Consider the following 22,482-nt stretch of genomic DNA (forward strand, 5'->3'; position numbering starts at 1 on the left):
ACATAAACACATGCACTCACATACATACACACACTTAAACATACACATATTATTACAAAGAGAAAGAAGCAAATCCCCCATGGTAGGCATGGCCCTGGTGGAAAAGGAAGCAAAGCAGTGACTGGCATCATAGCCAGCACCCTCCAGGGCACAGGAGCTTCAGGTGGGTCCCCAGACAGGGCCAATGCTCCTCTCAACTTCCATGACCCATCCTACCTCCCAAAGGACAGGCCAGCTGTGGGAGCAAAAGAATTCAACCTCATGGCACAGGCTCTGCCAGATTTGAGCTGTGCCAAGTGCCTAGGCAGCACCAGTATACCAGCTATAGCCTGCCCTCGGGGGAGAACACCAGTGGTCAGTGTGAGGGGTAGGAGAGGTCTCTGAACTATCCCAGTAGCCAAGTACAGAGTGGAAAGTTGAGGCCACGGAGAAGTGAGATAGATGGAAGGCAGGCAGACAGACCAAGTTGGAGGAAAGTTGGAGCAGAAGGCCTGGGCCCTGCTCCAGAAAACACTCCAAAAACTATGTCTGCCTAGAAAATCCCAGCCAGTCCTCATGGTCTCCTGGGCCCCTGTACCTACTTGATTAGCACCTGCTCCCATGCCAGGTGGGATGTCACCTGCTGAGGCTCCAGAGTCCCAGTGGGGGACCCAGCTTGCACATTCGCCCTCATCTGTGGCTATGAGGCAGGCAAGGTTGGAAGGATATAGATTAATTAATTATACACGGCTCCTTGGAGGAGGGGCCATCTAAGACAAGGCTAACCTGGCCAGCACTTCAGACAAGGTCAAGCTAAGCAGGGGCAGTGTGCGGAAGGCCTTGCTCAGGGCTCTCTGGCAATGGCACTTACTGTGTGCCCTAGAGCCACTCACTCAGCCTCTCTGGGCCCCCCTATACTCATCTGGAAAGTCAGGATTTGAACTAGCGCAAGGCTGTGGGAGGGTTCAGTTAGCCACAACAGAAGAGAGGGATGGGATGTGGCCATATCAGCTATGACTCTACAGCTATGATCATTTGTTGATCCTGGGCCTAGGGCTGCCCTAGAGGTCAAGCCCACACTGGGCAGCCAAGTATCTGACCTCTGCCTAAGCTAGAATGTAGAAACTCTCCTCCAGCCCACCTGGGACCTGGAGGTAGGTGGAGACCCCACCACATGACACCTCCTCCCAGGAGCCAGCTCCGTGTCCAGAGCAGCCTTTTAAGCCAAAGCAGGAGATGTAAGTTAGTGGTGGAGTACTTGACTAGCATGCTCAACGTCCTAGGTTCGATACCAGGACCACAAATGAATACAAACACAAAACAATTCCTTAGCCAAAACCAAGGTCAGCAATGGAGTCAGGCTCCATTGGCAGTGGGCCCTTGACCCCAGGTTAATACTGGGGCTCAGGGTCAGCCTATCCACTATATTTAGAACACTTTTCCAAAAGTGTCCCCAGGACCTTGCCCTGGCCTCCTGCTCCACCTTCCCTCCAACTTGGCCTGTCTGTCTGTCTGTCTGCCTCCCAGAATGGAGGCCCCTAAAGTGAGTGCCTCTCACTAGTGCCGAATGTAGCTGCTGGGGACCGCTCTGTCAGTCACACTAGTCCAGACGGAAGCCCAGGAGCCCTGCAAGACTCATTCTGAGGAAGACTCAGAAACAGCCAAGCCATCTAACTCAAACCTAATGGGGCACCCACCATGCAGGACTCTGGGACTCCTGGGGGGACGGTGATCTGCTACAGCTCCCAGCCTCGCACGGGGCTACAAGGCAGACTTGATGCTTACCTTTGGGTGCAGACGGTGATTGTGTGGCTTCAGACCAACACTTCAGGGGTTCAAGGCCCTGGAGCCTTCCTTCTCTCCACGGCCCCTTCTGAAGTAAGAGCTTCAAGTAGGTCAGGGCTATGAGTCAGAAACCAGCCTGGGACACTCAGGACCCATCTGCTTCAGCCCAGAGGCTGCATCTCAGGATACACTCCAGCGGGTAGGCTGGAAGCCCCCGTGCATGCCTTCCTCTTACCTCACCCTCTCAGAGGCTTGCCTGGTGGAGCCGTCATCTTGGCCCTGGTGCTGATGATAGTGCCCTGAGGTTTTGGCAGCAGCTTTTAGGCCCTGAGTGAAGTCATCAGCTGGAATAGATGTCCAATGTATACCTCTCTGCATACTCACTCTGCTTCCCAGCCCACATTTCGGCGTAGCACTGGGTTTTAGCACCCAGAGGATGGCGATGCCCACCTACCATACTTGTCTGTGTGTGCCTAATGTCCAGTGTGGGAACAGCTTGCATGTGTAAGCTCTGGGGATCCACAGTGTTCAGATACACCTATGTGCTCAAAGATGAGACATACTTGAATTCAGGCTGCCCCTTGTCACACCCTGAATGAAGCTGGGCCTCCAGGGGAGGGTGTGTGCTGGGTGCCTGCCAACCCTGAGCTCAGCCCAAGCTCAGCCTGAGTTTCTCCTGGGGCTGAAGAGCAGGTGCGTGCTATGCCTGGGCCCAAGGGGTTGATACAAGCATTACCTGGCACAGTCTAGTCTCCTTCCCACAGGCCTGCCTGGCAGGTGTCACAGCCACAGTAGATTGACTAGGCAGAGCCATCCCGGGCTGCTTCCTGGGCCAGGCTTACAGATGATCATGAACCGTGACAGCTTTACCCACACCAGCCCTGCATTCTGGGACTCAGCTGCAAGGATCGACAGAATCTGAGCCTGGACCGCTGGCATCCGGAACACCTGATCTACTATATCATGTGGCCATCTGGTCAGAAGTAGCATCTTCCCTGCTCTGGACAGAACCTTCACTACCAGACTCCATATTCCTGCTCAGGTAAGACCTGACACCAACTAGACCACAGTGTTGCAGACTCCTAAGCATCTGAGCGTGTTTTGCTCCCTACGCAGGGTAGTAGCCTTCCTGTGTACCTCTTGGGCCTCATAGAGTCAGAAGGTCGTAGGGACCCAAAAGTCATCAGGCTGTACACCTTGTGGGAGGGAAAGTCCCTGGCACAAGGCACCCCGACAGCTCAAGCTGACCCCGGCTCGTCTTCTAGAACTCAGAGCTCAGAGGTCTCTGAGGGTTTGGGCCACCAGGCATGGGGGCACTTCTCCCCCACTGCTTGGGAGATTCACTGTTTGTGAGATTTGCTAATTGGATACAAGGCACTCATGGGTCCCCGGGGCCCAACCTGTGATAAGAAAGACCAGGTTCTCTAGCTTTCCTCCCCTGCCACTCCCTGGTGTTGTGACGTTTGTTTGCGGGGCTGTTTTCCTCTCCAGGCAGGATCAGGTACCCTTCGAGATGTTAATACTGGCTCTCTTTCTATTTCTCTCTCCCTTTCCATCTCCCATGGAACTAACCTGAGTCGCTCCCTGCCTATTATCCAGCTAGTCCTGGACCTACAACCCACAGCCTTCGGGCTTCCCTGCTTTGAGACATTTCAGCCAGGATGAGCAGAACTCTCCGACCGTCAGCTATGGGTTCCAGAGTGGGTGAGAAAAAACTTCTGCACAGAAGGGGATACCTTGGGCCCTTGGGTAGCTATGGGTCATATTGCTGCAGAGGCGGATATTGACGCTCTGGCCGTCCCATCCACATGAAGCTGGATCTGGGGACCCGCTGCAAGGGAAGGAAGGGAGGAGGCTGAGCTCCCTGGGACACAGGACAGCTAGTGTGGTACAAAGGAACATTGGAACCACAGCCCCACCAGCACAGGCCTAGGGGGTCCTAGTGTGGACAAGACAGGGCTGTGGAAGGGGCCACCACCAGTCTAGGCAGAAAGACATAGACCAAGCCCTCTTTGGTAGTTCCTGCATAAACCAGGCCAGGCTCCAAGGAGACAGCGAGACAGAGACAATGGCCCACAAAGGACATCAGAGCATGGCCTTCTTCCATAGGCCCTGTTGCTGCGGCATAAGAGATTTTGCTAAGAGTCTGCTCTGTGTCGCTGGAAACAAACCCCTTCCTCCTGGGCTGGGAGACCCTTTTATGTCCCACTACAGAAATGAGGGGCTTAGAAGAATATGGAGCCAACCCTCTGTCTCTGAGTTTTGGGGTCTCAGTGTTCACACTATAAGCACACAGAACAACAATCAAGGAGGCACTTACACACATGTACGCATGTACAGAAAACATACACATACTTGCAGATACTGTGTGTTCCAGCAGACATACCACATGCTGGCCCAGGCTATGTACACAGAAACTGATAAGGCTCTGCCAGCCCCCTCCAGGTCATCCATTCTAAGAGGAGCTGTGGTTGAAGTGGTCACAGGGAACTCCTTCTCGTGGGCTCACCAACGCTCTGTTGCAGGTGCCCTGGCAAGTCCTGGTCTCGCCCTCCTCCTGTCCCTCACCGCCCACTGCTCGGGTCCTCAGGCTAAAGGCTTGCCCAAGGGAGGACTGAATGCAAGTGAAGCCAACACATGGGTCAGGTGAGCGAAACCCAAACTGGGCAAATTGTTTTCTAAAACAGGGCATGAAGAGAAGTGGTCCTGAGAAGGTCTGTTGATGGTCCCAGGAGGAGGGGCTATGTCCAGGGTCTGTACATAAGGCTCACACAGGGCCACCATTTGCCATCACTGACCTAGAAGGCATAGCCTGACTTCAGTGACGCTCCCCGTCCTGCTTCCGGTGTCCAGTGTCAATTATACGACAGCAAGTCTCTGGCCATTGTCAATAGTGTGGACATGATCACAAGAAGCCTCAACCATCAGGGACTTACGACCTCAGCCAGTATCTCCAGGCTCTTGAAGCATTTACCTGCCAGGCTTTGAGTGCGGCCCTCTGTGAAGCCAGGCTCCCTTGGAGCTTTTGGCCATCAGCCCACACTGCTTGTACCAGGACCAGGGCCTTCAAGGCCATCGCTATTCCCTAAATTTTAGCTTAGTCGTCTTCTGTCCAAGGCTCTTCAGCCTGAGCTTGTCTTTTCCCTATTTCTTGGGAATCACGTTCACCAATGGGCCAGTCGTCAGGCAGGGCCAGGCTCCCAAGTAGGTCTAGCCAAGCCTAAGTTAGCATCAGTGACAGCCTCCCACCGTAGGTGTATGTTATATAACACCCTGAGAATCGTCCAGAAGATGACCTCACCTGTGATCATCCAGCATGTGACCCTCTACCCTTCAGCAGCCATCAGGACTGGTCCAAGCCTGAGTCAAAGCCAGCTGAGCCTGAACCCCAGAGTGAGGGCAGGACCCATGTTAAAGCCCCATCCGGCTGAGAACCTGGCCCTAACAAGGTCCTCTAGGATGGATGGGGGAAGGAGGGAAGGAAGGGACGAAGGAAGGAGAGAGCAAGAAAGGGAGCAAGGGAAAAAGGGGAAGGACTTTTTGTCTATAACAGGTACTCCCTGCCTCTTATTCCCCAATGGTGGAGACAGCTGAGTGGTCTTAGTCCCCCTTGCAGTAGCCAAACCCTTCCTTGCCTTTCTTCATGGGTCTTTCCCTTCGGACTCACATGGCCTCCTCCTTCTGCACAGGAACAACACCTCCCTCCTGCAAAACTTCTGGTGCTTGCCAGCCAGCCAGCTGCCCCGAGAACAGCTCTCCAGTTTAATCAGAAGCCTGGCTTCACAGAGGGTTGCACTCAAAGCCTGGCAGGTAAGTGCTTCAAGGGCCGAAAAGAGCACAGGTATCGAGGGGAACGACCGGGATACAGGAGAGTGCACAGGTGGAGGGCCAGTTTTGCAAGGACTTTCGGGGCTAGCACACAGCTTCCCTGAAGCAGAGGGCTGTCTCCAAGTCATCCTGCCAACCTCAGGACCACCTAGAATGTGACTCTTTGGTAGCCCTACTGTCACAAGTAGTCTGTCCCTTCTGCTATGAGATGATCCATGAGCACCCACACTGGTGTTGCCAGCATGTTCCAGCAAGTCTGTATACAGGGTGCTTTGACCTCAGCTTGAAATGATAAAGGTGTTGTCCACTGCCTCAGGCCCCTCCCTGGGCTCACCCAGGGTGTGATGCCTCCTTGGGGTGTTCCAGCACCAGGACTCATGAGGGAAGAGCTTTCAGCCCATTGGCCTCTCTCCCAACTGAGGCTGGCTAAGCCTACTTGGCCCTGCTTAACTATCATCTGCCCAACTTAAGAGAAGGAAAGAGCTGGACGGTCTGGCATAGGCCTTTAACTTCAGCCTTTAAAGACTGAATAGAGGACTGTCTCAACTGTGTAGAGAGATCCTTTTTAAAAACAAAACAACAACAAACAAACCCAAACAACCTTTAACGAGTGTGCACCTAACCTCAAATGGTCCAGATACACATTGCGCAGTCAGATAGACTGGAAGGAGAAACTGGTAAATTCGTTGTGATAGCCAGCACTGTCCGCTGGCCAGCAGGACAGATCAGGTATGGCAGAGGAATCAAGAATACAGAGGAGCTCATTCAGAAGTTCAACCGCTGGAGCCGCTGTGTGTGGACAGCTTTACCGCACAACAAGAACACGGGCTTCTTACCAAGACAAGTGCATCACTGGCTCCGAGATCCACCTTCAGTCCTTGCAAAGAAAGCATCCAGGATCTGCTCTCAGAGCACAGTGAACTTGAACAAGAAATCAATGGCAGAAAGTGGATGGAGAACTCTCAGACACAGGGTTTCTCTGTGTAGCCCTGGCTGTCCTGGCACTCACTCTGTAGACCAGGCTGGCCTCGAACTCACAGAAATTTACCTGCCTCTGCCTCCCAAGTGCTGGGATTAAAGGCGTGCGCCACCACCACCTGGCTGAACAATACACTCTTTAAAATAGATTTATTTTTATATGTATGGCTGTTTGCTGTCGTGTGTGTATGTATGTACGTCACATGCATGCCCGGTGCCTACAGAGATCAGAAGAGGGTGTGAGATGCCTCATAACTGAAGTTACGGATGGTTGTGAGCCACCATGTTGGTGCTGGAAATTGAACCCAGTTCCTCTGGAAGTGCAGCCGGTACTCTTAAAACTGCTGAGCCATCTCTCCAGCCCATGAACTAAACTTGCAAGATTTTATTTCTGGAGGTGAGGTCTCATGTATTCCAGTCTGGTCTTAAACTCACCGCATAGCCAACGATGGCCTTAACTCTTTTTCTTTTAAAGTTTTTTTTTAAGTATATGTATGTTTTTCTGCATATATGTCTGTGTACCATGTGTGTATGCAGCACTGGAGAGGGCCAGAAGAGAGTGTTGGATCCCCTGGAACTGGAGTTACAGACAGTTGTCAGCCATCAGGTGAGGGCTGTGAAGCAAACTGAAGTTCTCTGCAGGAGCAGTTAAGGAAAACCTTAACCACTTACCCATCTCTCCAGCCCTGACTTAAACTCGTGAAGTTAAAAACCTTCCAAGTGCTTGGATTCCAGGTGGGCACTACCATGGCTGGCATCAGGACAGTTGTGGAAAAGTTTTAAGCTAAATGAAAATAAAAAATGCAGCCTGCCATGCTGGTCTATGCTGGGATCCCAGCAGTCTGAAGACTGACACAAGAGGACAGTGAGTTTGAACCTGAGCAGGGCCTTGTCTGGAAGAAAGAAAACTTATCCACACCAATGTAGTGCAGCAGGAGCGATGACAGACTACAGTTTTAAATGCGTGTGCTAGAAAACAGAAAAATGCAGGTCTTTTTTTTTTTTTTTTTTTTTCCGAGAAAGGGTTTCTCTGTATAGCTCTGGCTGTCCTGGAACTCACTTTGTAGACCAGGCTGGCCACGAAATCCGCCTGCCTCTGCCTCCCAAGTGCTGGGATTAAAGGTGTGTGCCACCACGCCCAGCTAAGATGCAGGTCTTGTAAGATGGCTCAGCTGGTAAAGGGTTTTGTCACTAGCCTAACAAACAGATTTTGGCCCCAGAATCTAGATGATGGAAAGAATCATCTTCAACATGCTGTCCTCCACACACATGCCATAGCATGTACACAACCCCACACACATGCCATAGCATGTACACAACCCCACACACATGCCATAGCGTGTACGCAACCCCACTACCACAGGGGGAAGAAAGTGCCAAAAGAAAAATATCTGGACAGTGTAGTTTTCTATCAGAAAACCAGGGGAAAATGAGAGAGAGAAACCTAAAAGAAGAGAGAGCTAGATGAAAACCCAGAGGGAAACATGAACAAAGCCAGCAGGATGTCAACACCAGAAGCTGCTCCCGAGGAACAGTGAAGCGCCCCGAGCCTGGCTGCTGGCGAGTGCGGAGACACAAAGTGGGAACAAGGACGCCTTTGCTGCACATTCCTTGACAAAGGGATGGTAAAGAATGTCCAACCAGCCGGGCGTGGTGGCGCATGCCTTTAATCCCAGCACTTGAGAGGCAGAAGCAGGCGGATTTCTGAGTTCGAGGCCAGCCTGGTCTACAGAGTTCCAGGACCCAGGACAGCCAGAGCTATACAGAGAAACCCTGTCTCGAAAAACCAAAAAAAAAAAAAAAAAAAAAAAGAATGTCCAACCATGTGCAGGTATGAAGATTAGAGGGAATGAACCCGTTCGTGGAAAGGCAGAATCTGCCATTACCCACTCGTGTGGGCAGGGAACATGGCGACGTCTCACCACACTAGACATGATGTATTCCTGGCCTCTCAGGACTCAGAAGAATTCTGAGCTCAAGGATAGACAGGTTACATAGTGAAACCCCTATAAAGGAAAGAAAAGAAGGGAGGGAGGGAGGGAGAGAGGGAGGGAGGAAGGGAGGGGGAGGGAGGGAGGTGAGTACTTTGCAGGCAAAGCTAACCACTTTAACCATCTGTGGGGACGCTCACCTTGGGTGAGTGTTAGAACTTAAACACAGTTGAACAGCTGCAGCTCAAATTTAAACATCTTTGGATTTTTTTTTTTTTTAATTTTGAGACAGGGTCTCTACATAATCTTGGTTGCTCTTGAACTCACTTTGTAGACCAGGCTGGCTTCCAACTCACAAAGATCCCCTGTGTGTGTATCTAGAGTGCTGGGATCAGAGGCATGGAACATCGCACCTGCTCGTCTCTGACTTCTCACTTCAGTTCGTCCATTTGCTTCTCAGGACTGTCTGTCTCGGGCCTTGGTTTTTCTACCTGCCTTTCTCTACTCTGTGCTACTGCAGTTTTTCTCTCATGCATGTCTCCAGTTCCTCCTTAAAGCATGCCTTCTGCTGAGGGGGGTAGGGGCGGAGCAGTGTCCCACCAGGGCCGGTCCACACTGGACAGACAGTAACCTGCTGCTTGCCCTCTACCCCCTGCTCAGCTCAGCTGCTTGGCCAACCTCGCTGCACAGCTGGGTCTCCAGGATGACTTCGAATTCCACCCACCCAACCTTCTACTTTTCTACGAGTGAGTGCCCCTGCCATCAGAAGGGAGGTTTGAACCCAGGACTGAGGTGACAGTCCCCTTATCATGTGCCTGCCAGTGGTGGTTGGGCCGACACCTCTGGTCTTGGGCCACCCTGGAGACACTGGGAAGGCTGGTGGGAGGCCCAGTCCTGCCTCCCTGACACCTCTCCACTTCTCCTTAGTCTGAGCCAGGTGGGGGACACTAACTGCCGGGCCTTCATTCACCATGCTGCCCAAGGGGACACAGAACTGCTCACCAACTTGCCCAACCAGAGAGTTGCCCTGCAGCGCACAGCCTTGGCCTGTCTGGTAGGTTCCTCAGATGGGGGTAAGATGGAGCAGTGAGGCCCAGTTACCTGGTCAGCACTGACCTACTGTCTCGGCAGGGCGGACCCCACCTACAGCTCAGTGCTTCAGACCTGTGGCTTCTTGGGGTCCTGGTGTGTGACATGGAGGCAGCACAAATTGTGACTGCAGACCCCAGTGTGCTGAGGAACCTGCTTCGCTGCCCAAGGCTTACTGTCATGCAGACTGCGGCCCTTAACACCCTGCTGGCCAGTGGGAAGACGCAAATCGGGTGGGTGGGGGTTCTGGGGATGAGGCTTGGAGTGGGGGGATCCAGGGAGGCCAGAGGGCATCAGATAAGATGCAAGGGGCTTGAGGTTTGAACCCAGGACAGCAGTGATGCCTCCCTGAAGTCTTACTATTCTTTAAACTCTAACCCCAGCCTCAGCCCCACTATGATGTTGCAGATTGAAGCAGTGAGGTACAGGGCTAAGGGTGCTGTACAACCTCAGGTTTGTAGCAAGATAAACCCCCAAAACTGTGTAGGCACTGGCCAGAAATTAAGAGCCTATGAATGTTCTTCCAGCCTGCTTGGAAGAGGGGGGCATATTAGACGCCAACACAGTATCCTTTCCCATACACCAGGCCTCCTGGCTCCTGGAACCTGCAGGGGCTACAGGCCCTCGGACTTCTGGCCACTTACATCAGCCCCCACCTGTGGGAGAAGGTGCAGGAGGTAGGAAGGTGCTTGGAGTGGGACTGGCTGTGGGTACCACCAATCCATCCATGACCATGCGTGCCACACAGCTACTCTGAACCTTGAATGGTGACCCTGGGTACTCCTATCACACAGCACATAGGGCCTGTGGGGCAGAGGAAGGAGCTAGGTTGACCCCTCCTATGACTGATAATAGACACACTTGCCTCTACCAGGCTGTGGGCTTGGACTTCTTCCGCAGTGTGGTGGCTGCTTGCCGGGCAGGCCAACTGAGCAGGCACGATGCCAGACGCTTCGTTGACAACTTCCTAGAGTCCAAGGCCACTTCAGTGTCCTCAAGGCCCAAGCGGCGCACAGGTCAGTGTTACTGCTATATACTAGGAACTCTCTGCCTCCACCAGTCTAGATTCCTAATCTTGACCCAGTCTGAGCCAAGCTCTTCGCTAGAGACCTTTAAGGCTAGAGAGCCTTTAATCCCAGCAATCGGGAGGCAGAGGCAGGTGGATTTCTGAGTTCGAGGCCAGCCTGGTCTACAGAGTGAGTTCCAGGACAGCCAGGGCTATACAGAGATCCTATCTCGAAAAACCAAAAAAAAAAAAAAAAAAAAAAAAAGTGAATAAGATCAAAGTCAGGGCCAGGGTTACAGATAGAGTCCCAAAGCCAGCAAGCTATCATCTCAGACCTTCGCCTGCCAGACTGCTCATCAGCACACCTTGCAGGGAGATCCTGTGTCCGTGGCAACATCACAGCAGCCACCCTGCACGATGACCTCTTCCTGGTGCACTATGACTGCACCCAGCTGGAATCCTGCCTAGGCACACGCGTGCTCAGGGCCAACCTGGACCCCTTGCTCCAACACCCGCTGCCTGCAGAGTGCCAGCGCGTTGTCAAAGCCAAGCTTACTCAGGTGTGTGGCTGGTCTGTGCGGGGTGGAGGCTGGAGGGCTCAGCTCCAACTGAAACTGCCCACCTGCCTCAGATTTACCCACATGGCATCCCTGAGGACCAGCTGCACCTCATCCCCTCGCTGGTCTACCTCTACTCCCTCGCTGAAATAGGCCAGTGGAACATCACATCCGGGGACACAGTGATGATCCTGCTGGCCTCAGATGCGGCTCTGGACAACCAGACGGAGGTGAGGGTGATAGGGCTGGCAACGGGGCAGCGGGGAGCCGGCTGGTCTGCTTTGCCCAGCCCCACTGAGCCTGGCCCCGCCTCCAGGCAGTTCTACAGAGGTTCTTGGACCACAATGGCAAGGTCACTGGAGCTCTTCTGGTGGCCATCGGGGGTTCCCGTCTCTGCTGGATGAGCCTCAAGCAGCTTCAGTTTATCCAGCCCTCAGAGTTCCGGTGAGCCTCCCAGTCAGCCGCCTTCCCAACCTGAGGCCCCGGGGGGGGGGGGGGGGGGAAGCTGAGCATGGGGAGAGAGGGTGGAATGGTCCAAGCCTCGCCACCAGAGGTCTAGTGGATCGCCATAAGAGAATGTCACAAGTGGCAAGGGAGATGGCTCAGCCTGTAGAGTGCTTGCAACACACACATAAGGGTCTGAATTCAGATCTCCAACATCCAACAAAAGCTGGAGATAACCATGACACCTTTGATGCCGGTACTGGGGAAACAGGAGGAGGAGGATCTGCCTGCCAGCTGACCAGTCTAGCTGAAATGATGAACCCTGTCGGTGTCCCAAATAATAATTGGTACTGAGGAACACACCTGAAGTGAAAACTCTGGGCTACATGCACACATGCACACACACACACACACACACACACACACACAATCATAAAGGTGCTTGCCACAAAGTCTCACAGCCTGAGTTTGATCCCTGGGTCCCACACTGTGAAGGCAAGTACTGACCTCACACATGTATCGTGGTACGCTCACACACACACACAGAGATAATATTTAAAAAAATTTTTAAAGCATAAAATGAAAGAAGCATTACAAACTGAGTGACTAAATTCTCTAGGCCTTTCAGAAGTGCAAAGTCAAGATGTCTGCAGGGCCAGGCCCCTCTGAACCTCACAGGAAGCCTGCCTTGCTCTCCTGTGTGTCTATCTGTTGCTCTCCTGTGTGTCTTTGTATCCTACAGACACCAGGAGGTGGGTTTAGGGCCAACCTAGGAACTTCATCTTCTACTCTGATTTCATCTGCAAAGATATTTATTATTTCCAAATATAGCCACTGGGGTACCCAGTGGTTTTAAATTTGGGGGAGTTATACAGAGGGCAAGCACTTTAAAGGATGGAGGATACACCCAGTGGTCCCATCAAGAGCTTTCAAGCCTGCCCATTTGCCTCGTCCCACTCCCAGGCTGGCCGGAGCTCCAGACATCTCTCCCTGCCCCCAGAGTCGGAAGGATGCGCTCTTTGTCAAGGCTCATGAGGTCTTTAGGAACACCAGTAATGTGGGAGAATATTACTACTTAATCCGCCCCTACCTCGGTGAGCTCTGCACGGTGCCTCCTCTCCCCCTCTGCCTCTCCTCGACTACCCCTACCTTTATCCTGTGTCACCCCCCAAACAGGCCCTCTGCCTCCTTGGCTCTCACCCACTCCCTCTAGGTGGTGCCCCTTTGGAGGAACTTCAATACCTGGCACAGGCCAACATCTCCATGGACATTGACACGTTCACCAACCTCAACCCCCTGACACTGAAGGTGGGCTACCTCTGTTTTGTTTTGTTTCCTTGAGATGTGGTCTTACTCCATAACCCAGGCTGATCTGGACCTGACAGCCCTGCCCCTTTGTCTGAGTGCATTGAGTGTATATCAGTAATTCTAGCACTCAAGACAAAGAGGCAGGAGGATTGTGAGGTCGGCAGACAGAGTGGGGTTGGCCAAGCTGGGAACCCCAGGTCTTAGATGCATATGTTCCAAAGCTAGAGGAGTGCGGATGGCATTTGACCTCTGCCCCACAGTTCCCATCCTGCTCAGTGCTGGGAGCAGCACTGACCATGCTGGGTCCTTTACAAGGGAAGGTGTCCCCATAGTTCCTCACACCTCCTTCCCAAACCTCTGGCTTCATTTGCAGAGCATGGGAGTGGACAGTGTGAGGAATCTGCTGGGCCAGAACCTGGGAGATCTGCGGAAGGCCCGCAACCACCCAAATGTCATCCTGTGGATGCACAGCCACAACATGACAGACCTGTCTGATATGGGCCTATACACCAGCCCCACACAGGCCTATGTGGCCAACAGGCCCCCCAACACTGCCTACCCACCATCCAGTTTGATCCACTCCTTGGATCCGCCAGGCAATGATGGGGTTTCCCACACCTCAGGTATGGTCCACACCCCTTGGTCCCATCCTTTGCAGACCCCTGGCTGTCCCTACCTTTCATTTGCCTCATGGGAACTATCATGTGTCACAAGTGACACAGGTCATTGCCTAATGAACCATCTATGGTGAAACAATTTCCTTGTCCAAAAGCTATCAAACCAAGACCAAGTCTGGTGGTCCAAGGTTATAATCCCAGCTATTCAGGAGACTGAGGCAGGAGGATTGCAAGAAGTTCAAAAGTTGCCTGAGCTGCAGAGCAAGTTTAAGGCTAACCTGGGAAACTTGGAGATAGCCCGCCTCAAAAATGTACATATAGGAGCTGGAAAGATGGCTTAGTAGTTAAGAGTTCTGACTGCTCTTCCAGAGGTTATGAGTTCAATTCTCAGCAACCACATGGTGGCTCACAACTAGCTGTAATGGGATCTGATGCCCTCTTCTATGATACAGGCATACATGCAAATAGATCACTCATATATATAAATAACCAAAAAAGTTTTAAATTATATACATATACTGTATGTATGTGTATTATATGTGTGTATATACATATGTATATAAAAATATATGTATTGTATACGTGTGTGTATACACACACACACACATCAGTGGATGTAGTTCAGTGGAAAAAAATTTGCCTAGCCAAGTGCAAGGGCCCAGGTTCAATCCTCAGATTTAACAAAAACAAAACAAATGCCTCCCACAACCCAAACCACAAAAAGGGCCCAGGCTGAGACCAGAAGAGCAGTCATGGATGGGCTCTGCCGCTGACCCTCCTAGCTGTCACCACCACAAAGGGGAGGATGCACAGAAGGGCCTGTGAGGGCATCTTCCAATCAAGACTAATGGGTCCCTTTCTCTTTCCACCTGCAGGAAGTCCTCCAGTTCATCTGGGGTACCTGTCACTCGCTGTGGCTCTGCCTTCCAGCCTTCTGTGGCTGCTACTGTGTCAGTTACCTTCGGGACAAATGGCCACTGCTCACAGGACACTAGGGCCAATGGCACTGGCCCAGGGCAGTTGGACCCCTGAACATCAGATTCCAGAGAAACGGAGCTGCTAGATGGGACAGGACACCTGCCTAGGCTGAAGTACATGTCCCCAGCCCCAGGGGACCTGCTGCTATGTCCCCATCCTAGGAGGCTGTCTCTGACTCCCAGGATCTGAGCCCATTCTGCCCAACTAAAAGGACAAATTGGTAGGAGGAGACAGAGTCCAGATCTTCTGGCCTATTCCAAGATAGATGGGACTCGGTGTTACTTGAATGTCACTTGCCCTCGATGGCGGATCTGAATAAAGCACAAGGCCATTGCACAAAGTGTCTCTGCTAGAGCCTTGTTGAGAACAGTCCTTTTAGCAGGGCCTAGACTGTGGTGGCCTCTTACACCCTCAGCTGGAGTCTCAGGATTTCCACTACTCTTGGCAATGTCAGCAACCACACTAGGAAGGCCTTGAATAGCTACCGCCTGCCTGGGGGAGGGTGTCCATATTTCATTTCTCTAAGATAGTGGGAAGGATGAATATGGGAGCTGTATTTATGTGATCACAAGAAACTCAAAAGTCATTCTCTTGTCTTAGGAACACTACAGGACATCTCAAGGGAGCATATGCCACTGTTTATTGAGTTCAAGAGTCCTCAAACTTTGGCAATGACCCCTGGTACCCACTCCTGGTCAAGAGGGCCCCAGTAGAGCTGGGACCAGGAGCCTTGCAGGGTGGTGGTCTCAGCTCAGCCTTAAAGCTGGGAGCAGAGCTGGAATCCATATTAATACAAATCCTGGCCCAAGGAGTGAGGCTCTGCTGGAGAAGGCCTCTGCAAAGAGAGGAGGGGACTCAGATTCCCAACCCCATCCCTAGCTCTGCCCAAGGGCAGCCCAGCTTACCTCGGACATTGAAGTCCAGGACCAGGTAGCCATTGGGGATGCCACCCTGAAGTCCCAAACCCAGCCTGTCTAGGTCTTTCTGATGCTGCCGGAACAGCCAGTCACGGACAGGGCTTTTATCCTCCTCGGTCTTCAGGTCCACAATGTTTGGCCCCAGAAGTTTCTGTACCTCAGCCACACTCAGCCCCTGTCAGAGCACAGGGTAACCATCAGGGTCTCTAGGACCCCAAAGGTTGGAGGGGGCCACTGGGGGTAAACCACAGCCCACAATACCTCAACTCCTATATACAAGGGGCCCTTCAGGAGGCTATATGTCTTCCAGGAGAGCCCGTCCAAACTCTCCCTCACAAGGTCCAACTTCTCCTCAGGAAGTTGTCTCTCCTATACCCCTGCTTCACAAGAGGCCCTCCTGAGGCTCTACCTGACAAAAGGCTCTTCGTCCCACATAAGGACCCCCATCAACTCCCAAGCCCTTCTCCTCAGGAAGCCTGGCGACTCTATAGTGCCTGTCTTGAGCCCCTCCCTAGTGAGTCCCCACCTCCACTTACCACCAGGGAATCCACCTGCAGCCTCTTGAAAGTGGCTATGTCCATGCTCACATTGTGCTGGCTGAGGGCCCGCAGGTCCTTCACGGAGGCCCCACCTGAAGGTGTTGAGGCCTCAGCTTAAAGACTCATAGCACAACACAGTCCCACTCATGACTAGCACACTCAGTTTCTCAGAGATTATCTTCCTAGGCAACGCCCAAGCCTTTCTATGCCCAGCAACCATCTGGACCACTGGGGTCAGAAGGGGTTGAAGAGTCATCGGTGTCAGATGCCACATATGCCCAGGGAAGGGGCAGGGGGAGGGTAGGACTTGGCATATGACTGTGGTGGCCGCAGTGTCCCTGTGGTGACCGCCCCTCGTGTGTGCCTTGACTCACCCAGGAATGTCTTGATTTTCTCAAAGTATTCTAGGCCGCTCACATTCTGGAAGGCTGAGCAGGCCTTCTGGTAGAGGAGACCCAGATGCCTCTGGCTGCACTTGTCCAGGTCTTGGGGCCCAACCAGCCTGGGGGACATTGTAGGACATGGTGGGGATTAGAAAGCTCTGAATATCCACTCGGCCCTGCAGACCCCTGAACTCACCACATGACACTGGAGGGTACCGAGTGCAGATCCTGGGGGCTGAAGTCACATAGATAGCTTAACGGGATGTCGCCCAGGGCTTTTACCATATCCTCGTCCAGCTGGCCTCCTCCCCGAAGATAGCAGGCGACCAAGGCAATCGCCTGTGGGAAGAAGCCACTAAGGCACCTCGGGGCAGGAAGAGATGCATCTCCCACCAGGCCGCATGCCCCACGGGGTAGATGTTACCTGAGCATTCATCTTTTGTCCTTTGCTGACTTTGAGCAGAGTTTTCACTGTGTCTGGTGAGGTCACATTCCACTGGTGGATGTCTTCAGGGCTAACATATCTGAAGAAGTGACCCAGCTGCTGGATCAGGGACTCAGGATAGCCTTGTGGGTAGGTCTATGGAAGAAGGGACTGTGAGGGCAAGAGTAACTCCTGAAGCCCTAGTCCTGGATACAGCAAGCACATGGGAGCCCATTAAGAATCACCTTGTCCAGCCGGGCGTGGTGGCGCATGCCTTTAATCCCAGCACTTGGGAGGCAGAGGCAGGCAGATTTCTGAGTTTGAGGCCAGCCTGGTCTACAAAGTGAGTTCCAGGACAGCCAGGGCTACACAGAGAAACCCTGTCTCGAAAGACAAACGACAAAAAAAGGAATCACCTTGTCCAGTTTGTGCTTAAAGATACTGAGCTGCTCATAGGTGAAGGGAATCTCGTTCACAAGGTCCATTTGTCTGGCCAGCATGGTGCCATCTACACAAGCCTCCAGCTCCCAATTCTGGTAGAAGATGAGGTCTTCATCCACCTTGTAGGGCTCCTTCCCTGGAGGGCAGGCTTTCTCTGCAGGGGTAGACAAGAGTCAGAGGCTCCTCCCACACAATGGCCTCAGTTTACCCACTGACAAGATGGAGGCAATCCTATTCACCCTGTGAAGTTATGACTGCCCAAGCTGAGGAGACAGGAAGGACCACTGGTAGGAGCCAAATGAAACTCTACAGTGCTAGACCCCTTATCCCTACTGTCCCATCTCGGTGTGCTACCCAATAGAAATGGCCCTGGGCTCACGTTCTGCATCCCGTCGGAACCTTGGGTGTATGACGGTCAGCTTAGACCCCAGCCTGGAGGGGTCTCTGGAGATGTGTTGCAGCCATTCAGCTTTGACATCCTGAGGATGGAGCGTAGTGAGTTGAGTGTCAAGGCCCAGCAGCCTCAAAGCCAGGCTGGGTAGCAGGACCTTACCTTGGGGATGCTCTGGACGATGGACTCATCCAACACTGCTACCAAGCTCTGCAGGGCATCCAGGGTGGAGACTGACCACTTCGATGGGGGGCTATCCAGAAACAAGGACATAGCTCAGAGACCAAGAATGTGACCCCAGGTAGACATCGGGAGACAGAAACTGGAGCAGACAATGCCTCTGCTGAGGGGTCAGGAGTGCAACCTCCCAGGGAACAAGACCTGGCAGAATACAGCAGGGGAGACCTGGCCCTAAGAAAGCCAATCTGACTGTGGATAGCCTCACATGTCACTGCCTACAGGCTGTCATTCCTACTCACCCATATTGGGTTCTTCCACTCCTCAGAACCTCCCTGACTGCCTTTTCCTGGCTCTGGTCCAGGGGTCCTTGGCATCCTGCCAGCCAGGGGAGGAGAACTTCGGAAGATCTGGCCACAAATTTCCCAGGCAGGTCACAGGCCAGGCCTCCGAGAGCCCGCACATCTGCCTCACTCACTTGAAATCCATACACGCCCTGTGCACACAGCCAGCATCAGCGCCTCAGGGGAACAACCATGCCCCCTCTGTGCCCTGTCTCTACCTCTAGTAGGTGGTACCATTCCAGACCTGGCACTTCAGAGCCTCCATCAGCAGCCTCTGGCGCTCCAGAGACCTCCGTGGGAGTACATCCACATTGGCTTTAGAGATGAGGGAGAAGAAGTGGGCACAAGCCTGTTGCCCTGGAAACATGGCTGGGCTGTGGAGACAAGGGTATGCTGGCTACTGTGTAAGTGTACAGACACACATCACAGACACACACATAGACACAGACACAGATATAGACACAGAGACATAGACACAGATACACACAGACAGAAACACAAGACAGACAGACAGACAGACAGACAGACAGACACACACACACACACACACACACACACACACACACACACGATACTCCACTAAGTACCTCCCTGACAAAGCCACCCAGTCACTGCACATTGTAGCCCAGGGCTAGACAAAGGGGGGGATGAGACCAAGTTCCCAGCTTGAGGCCTACTTGAGGAAGAGCAGCAGGTCCAGTGGAAGAGCATTCAGTTCCTCGTCGGTGAGGTGCCTAGGAAGGCGACGTGCCAGACAACGCAGCTGCCGGGAGACCAGGGCACGCATCTCAGAATTTTCTGGGCCATAGCTCTCGAGGATGGCCTGGGGCACCCCAGTTCTAATTCCACCCTACATGCTACCGGCTGAACCCTAGTTCTGTTCACAGACTGTGGCACGAACATCCCACTGCCTCAATAGTCAGGGATAGGTCTGACTTGATCTTGAATCCATATAAGCTAGTCACACTGGCCTTCCTCTCCCCATCCTGAGTCATGCTACCATTGGCCATATTTTGAGGACAGAGCCCTGAAAGACAATGAATGCAAGGTCTCCAGGAGAGGGACAGCAAGATCAGCTCAGACTTGGGATAGCAGGGCCCAGAAGAAAGGCATTCAGACCCCAGGGAGCTGAGCCCCCAGGAGATACACACACCTAGTATTCAGTTAGGCAGCAAGAGGGGCTCTGAGGGGAGCCACCAGCCAGGACCAGACCCTGAGTTGGCATGAGGGTGAGCAGTGGAATTCTAGAAACTAGTCACAAACCTCCTAGCCACCATGTATCTCCCTCAAACCATCATAGTATAGGTGGGGACCATAGTGGGAGACTGACCTGATGTCCCCGGAGTGTAATGTTCTTCTGTCTTACAGCCATAGCCAGCCCCTTGGCTTGTTCCATGCTCAGGTCAGATACCTCCTCACATGTGAGGCCAAGAAAGAGGCCTGTGGGGAGACTGGGGACAGGGCTGGGATCTGAATCCAACACTGTCCCTCTGGAAGTGCCTGCCTGCCTGCCTGCCTGCCTGCCTGCCCAGAGCCCTTCCTTCATAACCCTGGGCTTCTCATGACCCTCTTTGGGACAAGTGACAACCTGAGGGACAAGGTACTTGGGCCCTGGGACACAGTCCTTCCCCTAACTCTGAGCCAGCCAGGTCAGGAGGGAGTGGGTAGAGATCAGACAAGACAGAGAATTTGGGAACCTGGATGTCTGGCACTTGTTCACTCAGCCCACAAGGGCTCCTGATCGCCCCCAAAGGTACTGAACCCACCTGGCAAAGTCAGCGGCACCGTTCACAGCATGGAGGAGTGTGGCCTCCTAAGGGAACAAGGTCTGACTGACATTTCCCAAGCAGATAGGAGCTTCTTTACCTTAGAGCTTGGTCTCAACTGTCTGAGAGCAAGGTCCAGATACTGTCTGAGTCTGGCTACCTCTGGGGCCAGGGACTTAACACCCAAGGGCTCCACTGTCTCCAACTCAGCTCCTTTCAGGGCCCAGCTACATCCTGGGTTCTGCCACTCTCTGGGATCAGCAACTCTGCCCACAGCCCTCTTTGAAAAGTGACACTAAGGGATGGTATGTATTCATGTGTAAAGTACCGAAAACATCACTCCGTACCCCCAAGACTAGAATAGAAAATCCTTCTGTTTCCCTCAGAGGACCTCACCTGGCTTGTCTTTGTAGTCTGGGTCTGCAGACGTGGTATCCACCCTGTGAGCCAGAGGGTACAAAGCTACAAGAGAGGCCGGGGCAAAACTGGGCTGCTCTCTGGTCCCAGCCCTCTGCACAGCCCACTGGGTGTAGAGAGAGCTAAGGCCTCTCACCCCATTGTGTCATAGCCTATGCTCTGTAGGCCTAGGGATCATTCCTGCTCGGAGTGTCCCCACTTTCCAGGCCTTTCACTGTTCTCAGTCCTAACCCTCCTGGAACGCAGGTCACCTAGCAATGACCCAAGGAGAAAGCAAGCTCCCAACTCATGAAGGTTCCTTAACCACTTCCTGGGGATCAGCCCAACCCATACTCACCAAGACTAAGGAGAAGCAGTAGGAAGCTTCGGCTGCAGATGGGACTTCCACAGGACCCCAGCAGGGGTCGAGCTGTTGGCAAGGCCATGGTCTGTGGATAACAATGACTCTGAGGTCCCCACTTGTCCCACCCCTCAACCCACACCACTGTTTGGAGACAACGAAGGGGCTTTTGGGCCTGGGAAAGCAGCTGTCCAACTTCTGTGAGCACCTGCAGTAGTGTCTACTAGGCAGACTCTCCACACTGACCGCTTGCCAGGCCCGCCCCTAGGAAAACCAGCCCTCCTATAGGGAGGGGCACTGGGTCTGAGTCAGTGGGGCACCTCTGCTGTGAGGCGCAGTGGACAGCTGAGTTCACCCTCCAGCCTCACAGGGCAGGGCAGAACTGGAAGTATAGGACAAAGAGACAGGGCTATCTCCTGCTCCGGTTGTTACGGGTTCGCCGTTTGTACCAGGAGCACTGAGTGGTTCAGGCTGGGAATTACGCAGGACCACCCCTGGGCCTGAGGCATGGGACTGGAGGTATCTGTGACTTGCACAAACACATGGCCCCATCAGGCTGACCACGCTGTAGAGGGGGGTGATGTCTCTTCCATAGATCAGTCCCTTTGGGTGACATGGCTTCTATGAGAGTTTTTCAAGCTCTGGTGTGATCAGGATAGCAGGTAAATAAATGGGTACCAGGCAATCCAGTGTCCCCTCTGGGGTGGGGCTCAGGGGCTCTGTGGACAGGGTGAGTGCGGAGCTGTTCCCCTCCTCAACATGTGTGGAACTGTATTCTAGCTGACTTTATCTCAGGTCTCTCTTGGCCCCCCCCATTGCTCAGAATATGGACTTCTCATGCCCCCGTATGTGAGTTACCTGAACAACCCAGCAGTAGGGATTGTCTGGGGAGACCTCACAGGCCAGGAGGCTCCTGCACTAAGAAGCCCCTGAGCAGGTAGAGCAAACTGTGTACCAGGAGACGATGTGTAGGATAGGTGAGCCCAGGCAAGAAACATGTCTTAATGTCTCCCCTCAACCCAGGAGACTATGAAGCCTGCAGCCAGCCTTATGTCAATCAAAACCTGTCTATCAGCCTTAGTGTGAGTTCCTTAAGAGCCTCTACAAGCAGCATCAGGCCCTGGGATCTGCATCTTTCACACCACATCCTAAGAGATGCAGATGGGAGCCACTGTCCTATAGTTATGTAGAATTCAAGATTCTGGTACCCACTTGTCTCGGACAAAGGACGCATCTCAGTGTGAAACAGAAAAACCCACAGCAGTTCCATGGCATTGTGGTATGGGGTCCCAGGACTGGAGGAACACAGGAGAGTCGTTCAAATGTACCCCACCCCTTACCATCTATGATCAGCATCGATCAGCATCCACTGCCCACCCCTTATTGCCTATGGTCAGCATCAGCATCCACTGCTCAGTTATCGCCTGTGATCAGCGTCAGCACCCCCTGCTCAATTATCACCCACACACCTGCTGAGCACCAATCTATGCCAGGCCTTGCTGGCCCTGTCTAGGACTCTAAGATAGGACCTAGCCATGGAGAGAGCTGACCCTGGTTTTCCTTTATAGCCAGGCAACATTGTCCCTTATTCCCCAGAAGGCTCCTCAGCATGGACTGTGAGGGGAAGTGGGCGTTCTCCCTCCAGTTCCCTCCAGCTTGGCAGGTGAGGGGTTACAGTTAAAAAAAAAATCACAGCCTCTCTCTGCTTCTTTGCCTGGCGCTGTCTCTACAGCCACATGCAAAGCCTCCCCCCAGCCCAGTCGAGGGCTAGCCCTGAGTGATAGGAAATGAAGTCAGACCACATTCCTTGCAAAGGTCAGGCTTGGGTGGGTGAGGGTGGGTG

At 53.0% G+C, this 22,482-nt stretch overlaps 2 protein-coding genes across 7 annotated transcripts; one reads left to right on the forward strand and one right to left on the reverse strand.

Moving 5' to 3' along the window:
- The first annotated feature begins 7 nt into the window (after window positions 1-7).
- Mslnl (mesothelin-like) lies at window positions 8-14,859 on the forward strand. 4 transcript variants are annotated; one of them, XM_006524428.3, is made up of 16 exons: window positions 1,245-2,806; window positions 3,364-3,468; window positions 4,290-4,410; window positions 5,454-5,574; window positions 9,162-9,247; window positions 9,429-9,555; window positions 9,633-9,823; window positions 10,177-10,267; window positions 10,465-10,606; window positions 10,969-11,156; window positions 11,228-11,383; window positions 11,470-11,597; window positions 12,561-12,691; window positions 12,811-12,905; window positions 13,279-13,528; window positions 14,398-14,836. In XM_006524428.3, exons 2-16 carry the CDS (start codon window positions 3,426-3,428, stop codon window positions 14,583-14,585), a joined length of 2,058 nt encoding a protein of 685 aa, XP_006524491.1. In that variant the 5' UTR covers window positions 1,245-2,806; window positions 3,364-3,425; the 3' UTR covers window positions 14,586-14,836. The 4 variants fall into 4 exon arrangements, with proteins under 4 accessions (XP_006524493.1, XP_006524495.1, XP_006524491.1 ...); NM_177822.3 differs by having other exon boundaries at window positions 2,545-2,806; window positions 3,368-3,468; window positions 14,398-14,835; XM_006524430.3 differs by lacking the exon at window positions 13,279-13,528 and having other exon boundaries at window positions 8-2,806; window positions 14,398-14,859.
- Window positions 14,860-15,117: 258 nt separating this feature from the next.
- On the reverse strand, window positions 15,118-20,883 carry Msln (mesothelin). Of its 3 annotated transcripts, none has more exons than NM_001356286.1 (17): window positions 20,848-20,883; window positions 20,637-20,727; window positions 20,279-20,322; window positions 19,883-19,929; window positions 19,447-19,567; window positions 18,794-18,879; window positions 18,361-18,490; window positions 18,075-18,268; window positions 17,758-17,848; window positions 17,584-17,683; window positions 17,180-17,358; window positions 16,764-16,919; window positions 16,536-16,678; window positions 16,331-16,458; window positions 15,954-16,048; window positions 15,406-15,592; window positions 15,118-15,335 (listed from the first exon to the last, which is right to left on the reverse strand). In NM_001356286.1, exons 2-17 carry the CDS (start codon window positions 20,722-20,724, stop codon window positions 15,247-15,249), a joined length of 1,878 nt encoding a protein of 625 aa, NP_001343215.1. In that variant the 5' UTR covers window positions 20,725-20,727; window positions 20,848-20,883; the 3' UTR covers window positions 15,118-15,246. The 3 variants fall into 3 exon arrangements, with proteins under 3 accessions (NP_001343215.1, NP_001361582.1, NP_061345.1); NM_001374653.1 differs by having other exon boundaries at window positions 19,447-19,579; window positions 20,848-20,857; NM_018857.2 differs by having other exon boundaries at window positions 20,637-20,883.
- Window positions 20,884-22,482: the final 1,599 nt, after the last annotated feature.

This window comes from Mus musculus, chromosome 17 (genome assembly GCF_000001635.26).
Source record: "Mus musculus strain C57BL/6J chromosome 17, GRCm38.p6 C57BL/6J".
NCBI classification, from domain to species: domain Eukaryota; kingdom Metazoa; phylum Chordata; class Mammalia; order Rodentia; family Muridae; genus Mus; species Mus musculus.